Source organism: Brachyhypopomus gauderio, chromosome 15, assembly GCF_052324685.1.
Source record: "Brachyhypopomus gauderio isolate BG-103 chromosome 15, BGAUD_0.2, whole genome shotgun sequence".
Classification (NCBI taxonomy): domain Eukaryota; kingdom Metazoa; phylum Chordata; class Actinopteri; order Gymnotiformes; family Hypopomidae; genus Brachyhypopomus; species Brachyhypopomus gauderio.
This window is the reverse complement of record NC_135225.1, coordinates 12,746,672-12,763,986: the sequence shown is the minus strand read 5'-3', so window position 1 is coordinate 12,763,986 and position 17,315 is coordinate 12,746,672. Positions and strand designations below refer to the sequence as shown.

At 44.1% G+C, this 17,315-nt stretch overlaps 1 protein-coding gene and 1 long non-coding RNA gene across 9 annotated transcripts in view; both read right to left on the bottom strand.

Moving 5' to 3' along the window:
* fam13a (family with sequence similarity 13 member A) overlaps positions 1-11,414 on the bottom strand; it is a 48,633-nt gene extending 37,219 nt beyond the window's left edge. For 5 of the 8 annotated variants that reach the window (XM_076975242.1, XM_076975243.1, XM_076975240.1 and 2 more), the window contains exons 1-5: positions 11,186-11,413; positions 6,927-7,137; positions 5,458-5,670; positions 3,188-3,365; positions 1,577-1,724 (exon numbers count right to left, since the gene is read on the bottom strand). In XM_076975242.1, the coding sequence (XP_076831357.1) occupies positions 1,577-1,724; positions 3,188-3,365; positions 5,458-5,670; positions 6,927-7,137; positions 11,186-11,212 (777 nt within the window). In that variant the 5' untranslated portion in view covers positions 11,213-11,413. Of the gene's footprint in view, positions 1-1,576; positions 1,725-3,187; positions 3,366-5,457; positions 5,671-6,926; positions 7,138-11,185 lie in introns of all 8 variants that reach the window. The other 3 variants (XM_076975236.1, XM_076975239.1, XM_076975238.1) reach the window with 1 other exon arrangement.
* A 3,989-nt stretch (positions 11,415-15,403) lies between these two features.
* Positions 15,404-16,904, bottom strand: LOC143476949 (uncharacterized). The gene is made up of 4 exons (XR_013121431.1): positions 16,822-16,904; positions 15,999-16,074; positions 15,664-15,768; positions 15,404-15,496 (listed from the first exon to the last, which is right to left on the bottom strand). It is a non-coding gene; the product is annotated as an uncharacterized LOC143476949 (long non-coding RNA).
* Between the last annotated feature and the right edge of the window lie 411 nt (positions 16,905-17,315).

Here is a 17,315-nt window from a genome sequence, read left to right as displayed (position 1 = left end):
CCCTCCAGGTTAGCATGTCTGTGACAGGGTGTTAGACTGACAGGGTCTAAAGACAGAGTGGCACATTACAGGGCCAAGTATCAAACAGCCAGTTCCCCTTGGTCACCAGTAGGGGGCGAGGCAGCTGCTGGAAAGAGTAGGGAAAGAGTGGGATTCTTCAGTCTGGAAGGCGTAAAGAGATCTGACTAGTGCATGAAGTCTTTCTGTAGATTAGAATGTTTATTGGGTTCCCAGTTCCACCACACACTTAAGTTAGCATCTTCTAGATTAATTCTACACAGCAAATCCCCAGTGTAGGATGAACACTTACAATGTGGCCCTAACTCATATAATCACTGGGGATTTTGTTGTGTGGTGTATGATTGTTCAGCAATCAGTATCTATTCTAACTCTCCATTCAAATGTTCTACGGCAGTTTGACACACACACACACACACACACACACACACACACACACACACACACACACACACACACACACACACACACACACACACACACACACACACACACACACACACACACACACACACACACGTCTCTGGTGTCTGTGGTCAGACTATTTCATCACACCCACTGTTTATTCTTGTTCTGATCAAGGCACACACAGCTCCCTCATCTGCCATGCCTGTGTCAGTGAAATAGAAGCTTGTGTTGCATGCTTCAAAGTGCCAAAGTGCTTAGTGCTGAATTTCTTCTTAGTACTGAATTTCTCTTTGGTATCTACATGTAGACAAGCTCTCACTCAGCTCTTATGTACTCTTATTGATGTGTTAAATCTTGTGGCTGAAATTCTTAAACAATTAGGAAATTCTTGGGGAAAATCTGAAATATGAAATGCATATGTAATCATTTAGTTCATTTCATTTTTCTTGTATGATGGAAAAATTTAACACTGAGGATTGTTGTCCTCTTCTGCTATAGGTGGACTGTTCAGTACATTTTATGTTCAAATCAAATCTGTTTTTAGAAATTTGTGTAAATTCTACATTAGATATAGTTGACATTTTTAAATGAGGCTGTTATTACACTTAAAACATGTACATACTTCTAAAACAGTGTGTACGTTTAGTCTAGTGTACAGCAGTAGTCTGCCAGCAAAGAGGGCCTCCCCTCTCCTATAGACTGGTTCTCTGTACTATACATACTGACATATGGGTACACTGGAATTAGAAAACTATGAGTGGTAGAGAAATTCTGAAGAAGATATTTGGATTCAGCATGCAAAAATACATAAAGATCAGGAATTTTGAAAGACATAAATGTTCTTGTTGACCGGTGGAATCAATAAACGTTCTTATCCCATATGCAACAGGTTTGTACAAATCCTTTAAAATCCCACATGCTATTAACAATACCTAACAATACATGCAAATATTATACTAAAATTCAAACTGTTATCATGTAAAATATAACAAACATTTTATAATAACCAACACAAACATTTATGACCATATATGGTGTGCACCGACCTTTTGCAGAGAGGTCGTGAATCTGCCTCAAATACAGATGCATGACTATGATTGGTTGATTACACATTTCTAGCGAACATTCCAGAAAGGACGTCAACACCTACTTTCACCATGATGATGCTTGATGGCGTGGTTCCGGCTTGATCCGACTCCGTGTCCTGCTCGAAGATGGCGCTGTAGTTCTGAATGAGCTTGGCTGTGATCTGATTACACACACTCTGTTCCTGTAAGCCATCCACACCCGGCGTCACGCTGAGGAAGAACACACACATTTCTTAAGATCTACGAGGACGCCGCATTACAATTTAAAAGTCATGTTCGTCAAACACGCATGAAGTCAATACTGTGGCAAACATGCATTCTGTGGCTGGACTGTTTTCACACTATTCACTTTCTTGAACACCATCAGCCTTCTGGGCTGCTTTTGACTTCTGAAATGAACTCTGGCCTGAGCATAAGGTGCAAGGCACAGTTGGAAGACTTTTGCCTTGTAATACAAACACTTCTGCACAATATCTGCAATCAAAGAGCCACCCTAACGAAAGGTCCTTGGGCACTAAAAAAACGGCTGCGTGTTTGGGATAACTTTGGGATTGTTTGGGAAGATGTGTTCTCTGCAATGAACACGATAAAGGTCGAACCAAACGCTAAGCGCGCAGTCACACTTTAAAGACATGCCAGAGCCCGCAACTGTGACATGTCACATCGTCTGCTTTGAACTGTGCATACTTTAAGGTAGAATCAGTGCCATGGGTCACTAGGACTGTGCTGAAATTGCCACTAATTTAGGGTCGTGACCTTTGGCATGTAACTGTAATGGTGGCTGAGCTGTATGTCTGTCAGGGCCATTTAGAGCAGATGGGCTCACTGCCCATCAAAGAATGATGTACCGTTATACGTCGTACTGATACACACTGTTATAACGACACATAAGCAGCAGAGGAGCACATTAATGAATATTCATTCAGAGACGCTATCATAAATCCACTGTTTCAAGATTAACATCTGCAGTCATGCATATGAAATGTTTAAGTTTAGATCAACTGCGATGTAGTCTTCACCAGTCCAGATTTTACTGCGCAGGTGAGAAGAATTTCAAGGCCCAATCTCTCTGTAAGCTCAGGATACTTTAAGGTTTATGGGCCCCAGAATGTTCCACCAGCTATACGGAGAAGCTCACAGAACAGACAAACGTCATTAACTGGCATGTGTGCATCCCAGCCATGCCTCACGCCCGCCTGCTCACTGAGCAAAGCCCATTAGCAAAGAGGCCCTGGGTGACAGGAATGTAGCCCACAGGATCCCAGAGCACCATGAGCTACACGAACATACAATGGTTATGTTTGCAGGCCAAATGTGGTGGGAACATGGTGTTCACTATTCAAAATGCCATATTTGTACACACACCAAGGAGCTTGGAGCCTACTAGCGTGAATATTAATCTTAGGGCATGTTATTCAAATACTTGTTAATTGAAAGCTGTTACACCAAATGTTTTCCATCAAGCTTCCTTGTGATGGGTGCAATGAGTGTACATGATGGCCAAACATGGTGCAATACTTAGAAAAACTCTTTAAACAGCTCAACATGAGTCATCTTGTGTAATATGTATCCATCAGGCAACCCCAAGAAATACAAGTTATAGGGACAACATTTCTCTTGCTACACTTTGTCCTCCTGGTGTGTAACTTCTGCGACAATGTCACAACACTCACTGGAAAATGTTGGGCCCAAACACAGTTGCCAGATTGAGCGCAGTCATGCGGTTCTGGCACTGTTGCTGCTCCACCTGAGTGAGGAAGTGGCACAAGTAGCGCAGGACACTGTAATGAATGCCTGGCAACCGCAGCAGGAGCTCCCGCATACCCTTACAGAAGTCTTCCTCGCTGGGTTCTGTAAAGCACACACACACACACACACACACACACACACACACACACACACACACACACACACACATATATATATATATATATATATATATATATATATATATATATATATATATATATATATATATATATATATATATATATATATATATATATATATATATAATATATAATATATTATAATAATATAATATAATAATAATATATGATAAAGGTTATGATTTGGGGGTTCTTTCACATAGTAAATTATCCAAGAAGTATTAATAACCTCCAAAAAAGGAAACAAATAGCATAGTCAGCGAATGCTTAGTTACTGGGTAAAAGTTAAACCAAGAAGTCCTAAAAGCTGAATCAGAGTTGTTGGCACAGGGGTCAGTGTGTGTGTGTGCGTGCGTGTGTGTGTGTTTAAGACACCCTCACATTCCTGTGACACTGAGAGTTCCAGCCAGGCCCTCATGGGAAGTGCTCAGGACCAGGGCCCATGACACAAAAGTCAGTACAGAGACTTTTCCCACTATACAACGCTGCGGGTTCTCGTGTCTGTGAGATGACTACTAGTACACCTCATCTGATTTCATCTCCTCTTTCTGATGATTCAATTGAATAAGATGAGGAAGGGCCACACCTAAGGGTCACACCTCAGGACCACATGTTGAGAGGGCCCAAACTGGGTCAAACTGAGCCACTGCATTGAAACATTACTCTACAGACATCTACAGTCTCCAAAAACACGCCTTTGTTTCCAGACACCTGTGGGGCACCATCTGACCATCTGTGCAGGATATTTAGTGTAGTCACACGTGCCCCTGAGAGAGGGAGGGTGGAGAAAGGGGGGGCAGGGTGTTTAGTGTTGTCACACATGCCCCGGGAAGGGTGAATGGAGGGGCTTCTTAGGGCAGTGGTGGGGAGGCTGCATGTAAGATCAGAATGGGACAGAGAGGGAGGGTATTTGGTGTAGTAACACATGCCCCGGGTGTGGTAGGACAGAGAGAGGGGACAGAGGGAGAGGGCAGAGAGGACAGAGAGGGAGGGATGTGGGGGACATAGATTGACAGGGACAGAGAGAGAGGGGGGAGCAAAGAGGAGGTGTAGTCACAGGCGCCCCACAGAAAGAGAAGGTAGGGAGGAGGGAGAAAGAGAAAGACAGAGAGAGGGAGACAGACCCTCGCCAAAGTCCCATCCCACTCAATAACTTCATGAACAAAATAGCAGCTATGTGAACTTCACTTGAAGAAGTTACAAAGTTAATGCCTTCCAGAAGCTTTCTCGCTCCGCTCCCACACACCCTTCCGCCTGTAGCAGGCATTTCCTGCAGTGGATACTCCAGGCTTATTGTCCTGTGACACATACTGGTGAAACATGCTCTTTCTTACAACTTCATCTAATCTGCTAAAGCCACAGGCCACCAGCCAAGCAGCCCAAATCCCCCCTAATGCCTCTCAGCTGCTGCACAGCAGGCAAACTCTGCCCAGATGAATGTGTTCTCCCACACTGAACGTCACAGAGAGGCTAACACAAACAGCCACTGTTAGAGAGCCGCCCTTCTGCCGAGCTCTGGACTGCACTGTGTGTTTGGACAGTGACTTGTGGCTGTCTCAGTGGCTGAGCTCAAAACAGACGCTGACACCACCTCACTGACCTGAATTGAGCCAGCAGGTCTAATGGCCGACAGGCAGGATAAATCTTTGACATCGTTTTTTTCAGTGCCTAATTATGAATTTCAAACAACTGTCAAACATAGCACTGACCAGTAAGAACTGGTCTGAGAAGAAGATATACAGACATAAAACATTAACATTAATAAATGTAATGCATGTATTACTGTAATTTTTAAACAAATGCTTCTGTTAATTTAAGATAAGACTTGTTATATGCAATTTTCCATTTAAAAAACACCTCAGAAAAAGAGTGCGGTTTTGGGAACCATTTTCGTGCTCATATCTGAAGCCCTACATACAGAGACCACTAAAACTAGATCAGGATTATCACTCTGAGGTTTTCGGTAATGTGAGAAAAAAACTCCAAAAGTTAGACCACACGCCCAAACAGCTATGAGAGTGGAGCTGTCAGACGTGTGGTGGCGTGAGCCTCACCGTGGCGGTGAAGCCGAAGGAGGTCATGGTGGATGGAGGGGTGGACGAGGCCCTCAGGCAGCTCCCGCAGGTACTGCTTCAGCAGGCTGGCTACTGCGCTGGCGTCCGTCTCCTGCTCCAGCTCCACATCTGCACCGCCGTCCAGCCGCTGCCTGAGACCGGCCACAACACGCACGCTGCCGCTCACACGGAACAGGCCCTCCTGGTCCAGTCCTGAGAGAGAGAGAGAGATAGATAGATAGATAGATAGATAGATAGATAGATAGATAGATAGATAGATAGATAGATAGATAGATCTTTTTTATACAGTTATAAAATATATACATATTATATATATATATATATATATATATATATATATATATATATATATATATATATATATATATATATATAAATAAAAAATTTATTTATTTATAAATACCAGTATAATGAATGCGCTCTGTTAAAATGTAAGACAGCGTAGTTTCTAAGACAAGACGTTATATCATATCGCCATCCAGTGGAGGACGAGGGAACTACACACTATGAGAAAGACTGGTCCCTTTATTAAATGTTTCTGTTATTTCATCGAGCAGTTGCTGCATTGTTCTACTGGACAAACATCATTCTGTTTGTGTAACACGGTACAGTTTACTCAGACTATAAAGGACAGTTTTCATTTAGCTGGGTGATGGTGAAAAAGAAAGAATGGCACTGTTTGCTCTGAGATATGACTGGTTGGTAGGCAACAACAATAACAACTTCACCAATTCACATATTGACATTCGCCATGTTGATCAAAGTACAAACTGTGTAGATGACAGTGGACTGACTCTGCTATGTTAGAGAGATGTGTATTCTATAATAATAATAATAATAATAATAATAATAATAATAATAATAATACATTTCTGTTGCATGTTTTGGCAATTCTCATGATAACCTTCCTACACAACTACATAAGCGGATAACCTTGCATCGTGTTTGAGCAAACTTGCTTCCAGTTGCAATGTGCTGAGAGCACCAGTAAACTTCATTGAGTTCAGAAAGGGTCCCATACAGTTCCTACAAGTTTGTTAAATTTGTTACTCTGGGACTTCTTCAAGTTTACATTAAAGTACATGGGTTAATGGATCATAAGATGACATACTTAAAATTCAAAACATCAAACATTAAAATAGTAGTATATTAAATAATATATATATTAATATTAACTATATTAAATAATCACTTATACTCATGTACCACAGTAGTAGTTAAGATGCTGCCTGTTAGTAGTGACAACCTCCAATAAGCAGCAGGTCAGACAGGAGTATCGTGTGACCACAGCCTGCCAGTAACCCCCAGTGTTAGAAGACACAGAGAAGTTAATGCCCAGTGCTTCATCACTGACCCTAGGGTTCACGACCCTATCCTGAGTCACTGACCCAGGCCAAAAGGCCAAAGGTCATCAGGTGACAACACACTAGCGTTTCCTCTGGACTCACCGTGCCGTCTCAGGTACTCCACCATCGTCTTCATCACCACGGGCACCCCGTCCTTCACCAGCCCCGGTCCACCCATCCCCAGCAGGGCCACGCCGAACACCCCGGAGCTGCGCGAGGGCACCGTGGCAGCTGGACCCGGCCACCGTCTCAAGGTGGACGGCTGGACCATCTTCTTCACGTCCTCCTTGATCTGCACGGCCGCCTTGTTGTGCTTTGAGAAACAAAAGAGAGGAGAACAGTCCACGACGGCTACGGCAGCGCGCGCCTGCATCACAGCTATATTTCTAATGCAGCAGGTCTGTGGCGACGGTCCCACGGGGACTTCTCCTAATGTGACACAACACAGCGCTGTGGTACCGACACAGAAGGGACCGGACCTGTCCCTGCGGCCGTGACGTCAGGGCGTGGTTACCGCGCACCTGTATCTAAGGGGAGGTGACCGAGCAGCGACTCACCTGCAGCAGGTAAGACAAGGTGATGGCGCTCAAGGGCTCAGGAACAAGAGCTACACGGAGTTGAACCGAACCGATCAGACAGACCTAATAGACGTATTAAAAATGCAGCACAGCGCCTTATGAGAGTAGGCTACACGAAATGAATTTGATCATGGGCTACAGTAGCAGATACATTCATACGATCTTCGTCCCTGCGCAAAAACGTGGCGAAAACAGCCTGTTGGTGAATCTAGATACATCATTTACTCCTGTTTCGTACTGTTCCTTGAAATTCATACCGACCAATTAGCGCAGAATGGACGGTACCGAGACAGTTGGGTTCATAGGTTCGTGGCGGCGCTAGCAGTGATGGGTCAGAGTCGCACAACAACGTTTGCAGGTTATAGACTTGCGTGCAAATATGTTCTTCGGCGGTCTCCATAGCAACCTGCACATTTGACCCTAATATTCTGCTGAGATTTACTATTAAAAAACCATTGCTTCGTTTTTCTGCAATATCGAATCATTTCTACCACGGACACATCGTGGGCTACACGCACGCGTTCTCTGTAGCCTGACCCGTGCTCTCGCCAGATGATTTAGCATTAATTCAGACTTTTAGTGCTGTAATAAATATGCAGTTTCTCAGATCCTCGCATTCAAACGGGCCTTTACACGGGGATCTGAACGGTGTAATGATCCCCGCGGGTTACTCTGATACACCGAAAAGGGGAGTGAGATAATAGACAAGGCCATATGTTCGGTTTAATTATCGCAGTGCATTATCACCTGCACTATTAAAGTGGAACCGGTGTCCTCTACTAAAGTGAGTAGATCCATTGAGTTTTCCAGTGTTCTCTGTTCAAATACTTCTCTGCTTTCCCTGACTTCACTGCAATATCAAAGCAGCAATGTGACATTTCTACAATGACCGCAGAGACGAGGCTTTTGGTGCTACGGGAGGACAGGACGAGTTACACTTGTGAATTTGTCCTCATTCATTAACAGTCATTATCCTATTCTTAGCAGGGCTGTCTGTCAAACAATGGCCTTGTAGTTAATCACATGCATGCAGGCATACATACAGATACTAGAGTTTCCAGGTCTGCGGATATGAAAATCCTTAGAGACTGACAGCGTGCCTCTTACCACTGCGGGGGAATGAAGTTACCTGATCTGAGGGTGTTGGGGGGTTGGGCTTGCAAGGTAGGGGAGGCTATTGTATTCCTGTTTCCAATAACACTATCAGAATACACGTGTGACGTGTGGCAGTGAATCAGCACACACGTGCAGGAGATCTGACATGTTTGTAACTGGGTTTGGCAGGAGCATGGAGGAGGGTTCAGGGACGGCAGTAAGATGGACAGGGGGAGGACAGGGGGAGGACAGAGGACGGATCTGCAGAGACACATGCTCCTACAGGGTGTCCAGAGGGATTCTTCCTCTGCAGGACTGCCCAGCTAAGGACAGCAGCTCTGCCAGGACTCTGTTCAAACACCTAGAATGCTTTGGTTTGCCTGAACGCTTCTGTGCTGCCCCTTTTTGATAGATACCTATATAGCATATACATATAGTGCAGAGTAAAACTAGTTAAATGAAACATAAATACATAAGGTATTTCCATACAGATGTAATAAAAATGTTATTTTAATTACAGGCATTTTGAGTGCCTTTTAACCATGGCGTTTAGGAGATCTGGGCCAATTCTGTGGTCCCCTGGATGGGTGTTAATAACATAAGCCTGTCTGAGCTATCATGAAGACTCTCTGCAGACAGATGTCCAGGAAACATTCTGCCAAATATCCACACACACACACACACACACACACACACACACACACACACACACACACACACACACACACACACACACACACACACACACACACAACACAAACACACACACACACACACACACACAAACATTCATGCACACGCACACCATACAAACTCCCACAATCATGGACCCACTGACCACACATACCCCATGTAAAGGTGCTGATAGACACTCACACACTCATGTTATCTGGCACATACACATGTGCTTACAGCCCCACACTCAGGGAGCATTAACCTCATTCACTGCATTCAGTGACCTGGTAAGACGTAACGATGTCACACTGCTGGGACACCACCCTGCAGGTCAGCCTCTCACACTTCAAAGAACCTCTTACTCTTGTTCTAGCCTCAATCTGCTCACTGTCTCTCTCCGTGACAAAGCTCTCTAATTACTAATGCCACCGTCCCTCTGTTGTTTCCATAGAAAGAGCAGAAGATTCACCGCCCCTCCCCCCACGAGGTGTGAACACTGCCCCTGCCATCACTGAAGTGCTTGTCTGTCCTGTTCACACTCAGCTGATTGACACAGGTGACCAACCCTAATCTTAGAGGAAATGATGCAGTCGGTGGGTATTTAGCTTTGGTCGCTCTTTGGTAGACTTGGAACAAGATTCGTCTGTGCGGGACTCTTGAAACGTGCCGTGTTCTTGTTTCAAAGAGATTTCTTCCGTCTGAATGTAGGGCTTTGTTTTGTCTGAGAGCCTGTGCAGATGGAGTCGTTTTCTCCAAGTGCCTCACTCTGTGTGGGGAACAACAAGTCCCAGCATGCTCTCTGTCTGTGCCCATGCCTGTCTGTGACTGTCTGGGTGGCTAGTGAGTAATGCTGCAGGGTTTGTTGCACCTCACAAAGCCTCCAGGAGAAGCTGTAGAGTAGTGCACTCCACTGTGACCACTACAGAGTAGTGCACTCCACTGTGACCACTACAGAGTAGTGCACTCCACTGTGACCACTACAGAGTAGTGCACTCCACTGTGACCACTACAGAGTGGGGCACTCCACTGTGACCACTACAGAGTAGTGCACTCCACTGTGACCACTACAGAGTAGTGCACTACACTGTGACCACTACAGAGTGGGGCACTACACTGTGTCCACTACAGAGTAGTGCACTCCACTGTGACCACTACAGAGTGGGGCACTACACTGTGTCCACTGCCGAATAAGGTACTACACCGTGTCCACTACAGAGTAGTGCACTACACCGTGTCCACTACAGAGTAGTGCACTACACCGTGTCCTGTTCTCCTCCCAGCTTTGGCCTCCATGTCTCCTAGCTTAACACAGCAGACCACCACCACCTTCAGACCACCACGTGACCAGGACGTCCATTCTCCGCAACTCAAACAGCAGCTGGTGGTCATGGATGAAGTGGAAACCTAAAGTGAATACTTCAAATTCCACTCTTTGCCTTTTTCCTCACCAGCCCAGGTGTTCGTTTAACTCTAAGTGATATGTCCAACGAAGGCCGACCAGATGCTCGAGGGAAACACACCAGACTTTCATTGCTGTAAAGAAGGCCTGAGTAGAACGGCATCAGGCCACGAGGCCAACATTTGTCATCTTCTGGAAGATCAACAGCAGGGTTTGGAAGTGCAGGCTGAGGGAAAAAGTGACCACCCTGAGCAAGTGTCTGCCAAAAGCAGTTCCACAGATGACAGCCAACAGACACATGCCCAAACACAAGCTAAATACACACACACACACACACACACACACACACACACACACACACACACACACACACACACACACACACACACACACACACACACACACACACACACACACACACACACACACACTACATGACTCATGCCTGAGCGCATTTAACAGTCCACTTTTTCACTCAACAAGAAAAACATCAGAGAAAATCGACATCTTATGTCCGACTGTCTCAAAGTGTCTCCCTCTCCCTCTGTTCCTCTCCCTCTCTGAGTCTCCCTCATCTTTAGAGGAGGTGCGGGTCGGCATTTTTCTCTACTTACACAGATGGTGAGAGCTCCAGCCCCCATTATGCACTCCTTCCAGGAAGAGTCTTTAAAGAAAGAGGGATGAATTCCCCAGACCACCCTCCCCCTCACACAGCTCCCACAAGCATGTCCCGGCGAAGCCAACAGGCAAGACCAGAGTATTCAATCCATCGCTTGGCCATTTCAGATCAAATCCCTGGAAAAGTCTGGAGTGAGCTGGAGAGGATCCTTTCTGCCTTTCTTAAAACCTCTACATGAGCTGGAGGCTCCTCTTGAACTGAAATCTGAGCCCTGCACTCTGATTGGCTGCCTGTTCTGGTCATGTGACCAGCAGGCTGAAACTTTGAAAGATCTCTGCATGGGGTAAAAAATGAGGACTGTGCCTACACACTTTCCTCATTCACACTCAAACATGGTTTTGATCTTTGGTTGAATACATATCATATACACTTTATGAAATATATCACTGGGGACATTATATTAGTGTCTAATACTATTTACATATAAAACTAACAGGAAATGTTTGTTTGCCTTTGGGAATGAGAGCAGGAGTTCAAACAAAAGAAAAGAAGTAGTAATCGTTTATTAGTGTAAAACCCTGTGGTTCTTGTGAAGCAATGATTTGAAATATTTTCCATTTTTATATAAACTATTAGACTGATTCATTATAATATAAATAAATATATATTTTATAACGTTTGGTACAACTGCTTGGCCATGTTTACATGAGACTAAAAAACTGAAAAAAATTACCATTTACCAAAATTTACCTTTACCATTATGTAGTTTTAAACTTTCAATCATAGAAGCTATAATAACATATAGAGTTCAGCACTCTGAAATTCTGTGATGGTGTGTATTCAGTAAAGATAGATCTATGCAGAGATTAAGTCCACTGACTATAACTTCTCTGTTCAAATCTTTTATTTAACACTCATCTTCATCAAAATGCTCTTTGCTTCCCAAAATTCCACCCCATAACATTTTTGCTTTGTCACAATTTGTAAAACAAACAAACAAACATATTAAAGCAGCATTATGTGTCCGTGTGTGTGCGTGTATAGGTTCTCAGCTCACCAGGAACTGCAGTGGTTGTCTTTTTCCTGCTTTTCCTTACTGCAAAAAGTGGCAGTTCAAAGGGAAGGGTACCCTGGGTGCTCAGAGATGGTCCCAAAGGAAGACTACCCTGTACTCAGAGACGGTCCCTAGGGAAGGGTTTCCTGTACTCAGAGACAGTCCCTAGGGAAGGGTACCATGGGTCACCACTGCACCCCCCCCCCCCCCCCCCACCTCATGTGAGGACACTAGTGTGAACACAGAGGGCTTCGTGCCATGTGGACCCAAGCTCACCCCGCCATGCACCTCCCAAACGGCCTGCCCAAGTTGCCCTGGTGGAGGGAAAGAGAGTGAGCGGAGAGAGAAAGAGAGTGTGCAGGGTGGGAAAGAGAGTGTATGGACAGGGAAAGAGAGTGTGCAGGGCTAGGGGGTTGAATGTAGGGGAAGAAGAATTAGAGAACAGTTGGTACTGAGTGCAGTAGTGTGCAGAGAATGAGAATGAAGAGGATCATAATGAAGAAAACAGACTTATATCCAGCCATGAAAGAGGCCGACTTAAACCTCTTTTAAAAGAGATGAAGCTACTGCATCCAACTACTAATAGCAGCTTAGAAGAACTCGCTCTACTCTGTGTGCTTGTAATAAGGCATGAGGAGCTGATATTCCTTAAGGAAATTCCATTTGGACAGTTATATAGCTAAAGTATAATCGTAAACCATAATAGTTAAAATCATCAAAAATATGAGATTCACAGAACAGGGGCAGCATGATGTGAGCCTCTGTCCCATGAGTTAAAATGGCATGGCCATTGCAAATCTGGATTTGTGCTGCATTTTGCTCATAGAAAACTGTGAACTCAACGCCTCTTCTTGGAGATCTAGGAACAGTTCATTTCAGCTTATTCATATCAGGACATAGATGTTAGAGAAATCATTTTAGAGAAGTTCTGATGTCTTTAAAAAATGGAACAAAAAGAGCTAGTCTGTGATAAACAGCTGGGATTCCTGGCTGCTTAAGTCATGTGGATCTGTGCTTTGTGAATATGAAGCAGGCCTGTGTTGCTCCAACCAACACAGGCCGCTGACTTCCCTTACCAGAAAGGGGTGAGAAATGCCCTGATTTCGACGTGCGGTTTCTGACGGGGGGCCACAGCTATTCTGGATCCATGAGCACAAAGAAGAATTCAGGGCCTTGCGCAACACGGCTCCAGGAGACACAACAAGAGTCACCACTTCGTTCTCTCTCGCAAGAGTTTTGATGTCACAGCACCAGAGCCTCCTGTCACCAATTTGGACAGCTTGGCTGTTTAGTATGTGCTGTGTGACAGGATTTGAAGATTCTACCAAAGATTACCTTTGTACAGACGTCTCCTCAAAGGTTTCTGTCTCAGATATATAACAGTGACGATAAATAGTAAAGACAAAAACATAATAATGATACCCGTAATTCATTTTTTCTTGTGCGGCAGTTATAGGCTCGGAAACATTCTGAATATAAACAGTATGTAATATATGGCATAGTCAAGCATTTTTCAGAAATCGAAATAATCTTTCTTTTTTTTTGTTTTAAGGCTAATATGGAGATAAAAGCCCAAAGTCATAGTCTGGATGCGGTGGTAAAATGGAGGAGTGTATCTAGTCGTGAACAGTGTAAAAAAAAAAAAAAGTCATTCCAAATTTGAGTGTTCTCTAAGAGTATTTAGAAAGACTTCATCTATGGTACAGCACACATAAACAGCCATTTCCTGACAGTCTGAAACTCTTCCCCAAGAGATAAAGGCCAGACTCGCAGCTAGGAGACTAGCAGCCGGTTATAGATCTGAACCAAGCTGGAAAAGTTGTAGTTTTACCAGTTTTTAAAGTTTTTGAAGTAAAAAACAAAAAAAAAAAACCTCTTCTTGTTTTTCAATCCTTGAATACACACAGCGACATGATTCCTCCAACTGTGAAAGTTGAAGTGTGTGCTCTGGGTCATGGAGAAACAGACTTATCCCCGCATACCCTTGCAGTCTCATATCAGGCAGGCTGCCTTCAGCTCCTTGGGTGACTGGTACCTGGTGCAGATCATGGCGGGCCGCACTCTGCCCCAACAGTAGCCTGGCTGCATGCGGTGCAGGGCATGAGGGGATATGCAGCCAGATTCAGCCGCTGAGCCTCCACGGGGTCCAGACCGCCAGGGGAACCAACACACACCCACTCACTTAACTGAAGAGGCCCTGCTACACATCAACCTTGCCGGAGCTCCGCTGGGCTGTTCTCTAAGTGAAACTAGGCGTTTAATTACCCCCGATACACAGCGTGCTCTTTCAGATATGTGTAATTAGCATGCAGACGTGCTGATGAGAGCAGTGCAGATTCGCTAGCAGATTCGGTAGTGTGAAATGTCCAGAGAAAACCGGAGCACACGTTCACTACTCCACGAGGTGCTAATGAATCCAGAAGGCACACGATTTACACTTATAACCTATGCATCACCATCAGAAGAACAGATCACCATCAACCCATCTCAGCAGATTAAATGTTGAAAATTTTTCCTTTAAAGTCAAAGAGAGGACTGACACGTTATTTGTGTATAATTGAAGTGGTGTTCCGACCTTTCCCATCCCTCCCCAAAGCAGAACTGGCCGCTGTGCCTGATCACGTCTGGATCTGGCACACACACCGGACTCATCTCTGGGGTCAGGGTGATTGGCTCAGTCGCACCAGGGCGATGTTGTTGCTGGCGTCACTGGGGTTATCGAGGTCCTTGTGGGAGATGATGGTGGCTTCAGACACGCACACCTCAGGCACACTGTCCAGACTGGAGTTTGTGTGGTGTTTGCCCAGACACACCTGCCAGACGGCAGGAGATGAAAGTCTGAAGAGGAGAAAGAGATTTCATGAATAGATGGGTAGAGAGATGATAAATAGATGTAGATGTTGTAAAGTGTTTTAATATTGTTACTATTACTGCTCATGCTAATAATAACAATAAGATAGGGAAGATGATGATAAGGATGAGGTCAATTAATATAGCTCCTTTCTCACATTCAAGGTTGCTTTACAACAATAAAACAGATACACAGAATAAGACAAGCGGAAGGAAGGTGTGTGTGTGTGTGTGTGTGTGTGTGTGTGTGTGTGTGTGTGTGTGTGTGTGTGTGTGTGTGTGTGTGTGTGTGTGTGTTCCTTACTGTATGAAACAGTGAGCGGCAGTGAGAATTCACCATTCATGAATCATTGAACTGCCATATATGTGCTTGAGGCTTTTGGATGCAGGTGGTTTAGCCTACTGGGGTCACACACACACACACACACACACACACACACACACACACACACACACACACACACACACACACACACACACACACACACTTGTACAACATCATTAAGTTAAAGCTGAGTGATGTAGTCTTAACCAGTGTGACTACCCATAGTTCCGTTCTCAGTTCTCACCTGCAGGGACGTTTGCCATGGAGTGAGTCTTTGCTTCTACCCTGTTCACAACTATCACCACGGTAACAGGACTTTACACAGGGGTCCTGCACTTTACAGGTCAGTCTATGAGGAGACACAATCTAAATTAAGTGTTTGACAAATGTCCAAATACAACTGAACAGCAGCTAAGAGATGATATCAACTGCAGGAGCTGCAGGACAGACCCCTGTCACTAGAGGGCACTCTGACATACAGTAAAAAGGTAAAAATTTAGTCAAAAGGTTCCTTTTACAAATTGGCTAGACCTAGCACTGTGGTGTTGATGGAGTCAGAGCTGGATCGTGATCACTCACTGATCTGAATGTCGTCCCAGGAGTACTATAGCTTTGTTTCTGGTCACAGTTGGAGGTACAAACCCACAGAACACACCTGAACATGGAGTCAGGCACAAAAGAAGGTTAATAAAAAAAAAAAAGAATTCAGCTTTTCACCACCAGGTAATGCTGTTGCTCAGAGCAGATACACCTCATGCATTTTTAAATAGTTTTATGAGAGGTGAGACATGAGGGAATTTGATGGCTAAACCCTTTTATGAGTTTGTGTTTGAAATTATGTTTTCTTTCATGTAAGATTATATTAATATTACAATCTACCAATCTCCTTCAATAATTCATACCTGGGTAATAACGATTCAGTGCAACCTTTAAAGACCCAGGGAACATATTGTAAAAAATTCAAAATGTTTATATGATACTACAGTATTATATGAAATATTCAGTAAAAGTTCTGCTGGAAAACAAAATATAAATGACAAAATACTGCAAAAAAATCTTGTTTTGAAACCAGTATGGGTGTGGTTCTAATATTAAAATGGGCATGATTGATTGACAGCCTGCTGTCACACACAAGCAGATGTTCTCATTCTCAGAGTTATTTAAATATAGTGCAGGAAAAACTGAACTCTTGCAACAATTTACAGATTCAGGATTTATGGCAAGTTTTATGCCTCAGTGCTGATATAAATGCTGGTTTTAATGCTTTCTCAAAAGATGAAAATAAAAGGCAACACACACAGAACACCTATCTTAAACATCACACATACACACACACACACACGCACGCATGATTCTGAATTCTAGATGTAGATCAGACTGGTATTAGATCTACGAATTTTACCTAAAATTGGGACCACTTCCCAGCAGCGTCAAAGATCTCCACATGGTCCACACACTTACTCACTGGGTGACTGGAGCGCCCCCTGTTGGCTGCTGAATTCCCCACCACACCCGCCCACATCTGTGAAAGAGGAGCAACGATTAGGAGGATCTCATGTTGGAATAACTTGTGTGAGGATTTTGGGAACATTGTCACTCTTTTTCACTGTTAATTTTTCATACTTATTCTGAATTGCTGCTGCATTACACACAGAGGACTTTAATAAGCCCTTTAGATGAGATCTTAAATGCGCTAAGTTATCACTACTTGAATATGACATGTGTTTGCATGTGTTTGTGGGCAATGTTAAAGAAACCAGACACATGTGTGGATATGTCTACATGTTTGTTCATGTGTGAATGTGACTCACTGCCAATGTCCACTGTGTGTGTTCATGTATGTGTTCATGTGTGTGTGCTTATGTGTGTGTGTTCATGTGTGAGTATGGCTCACTG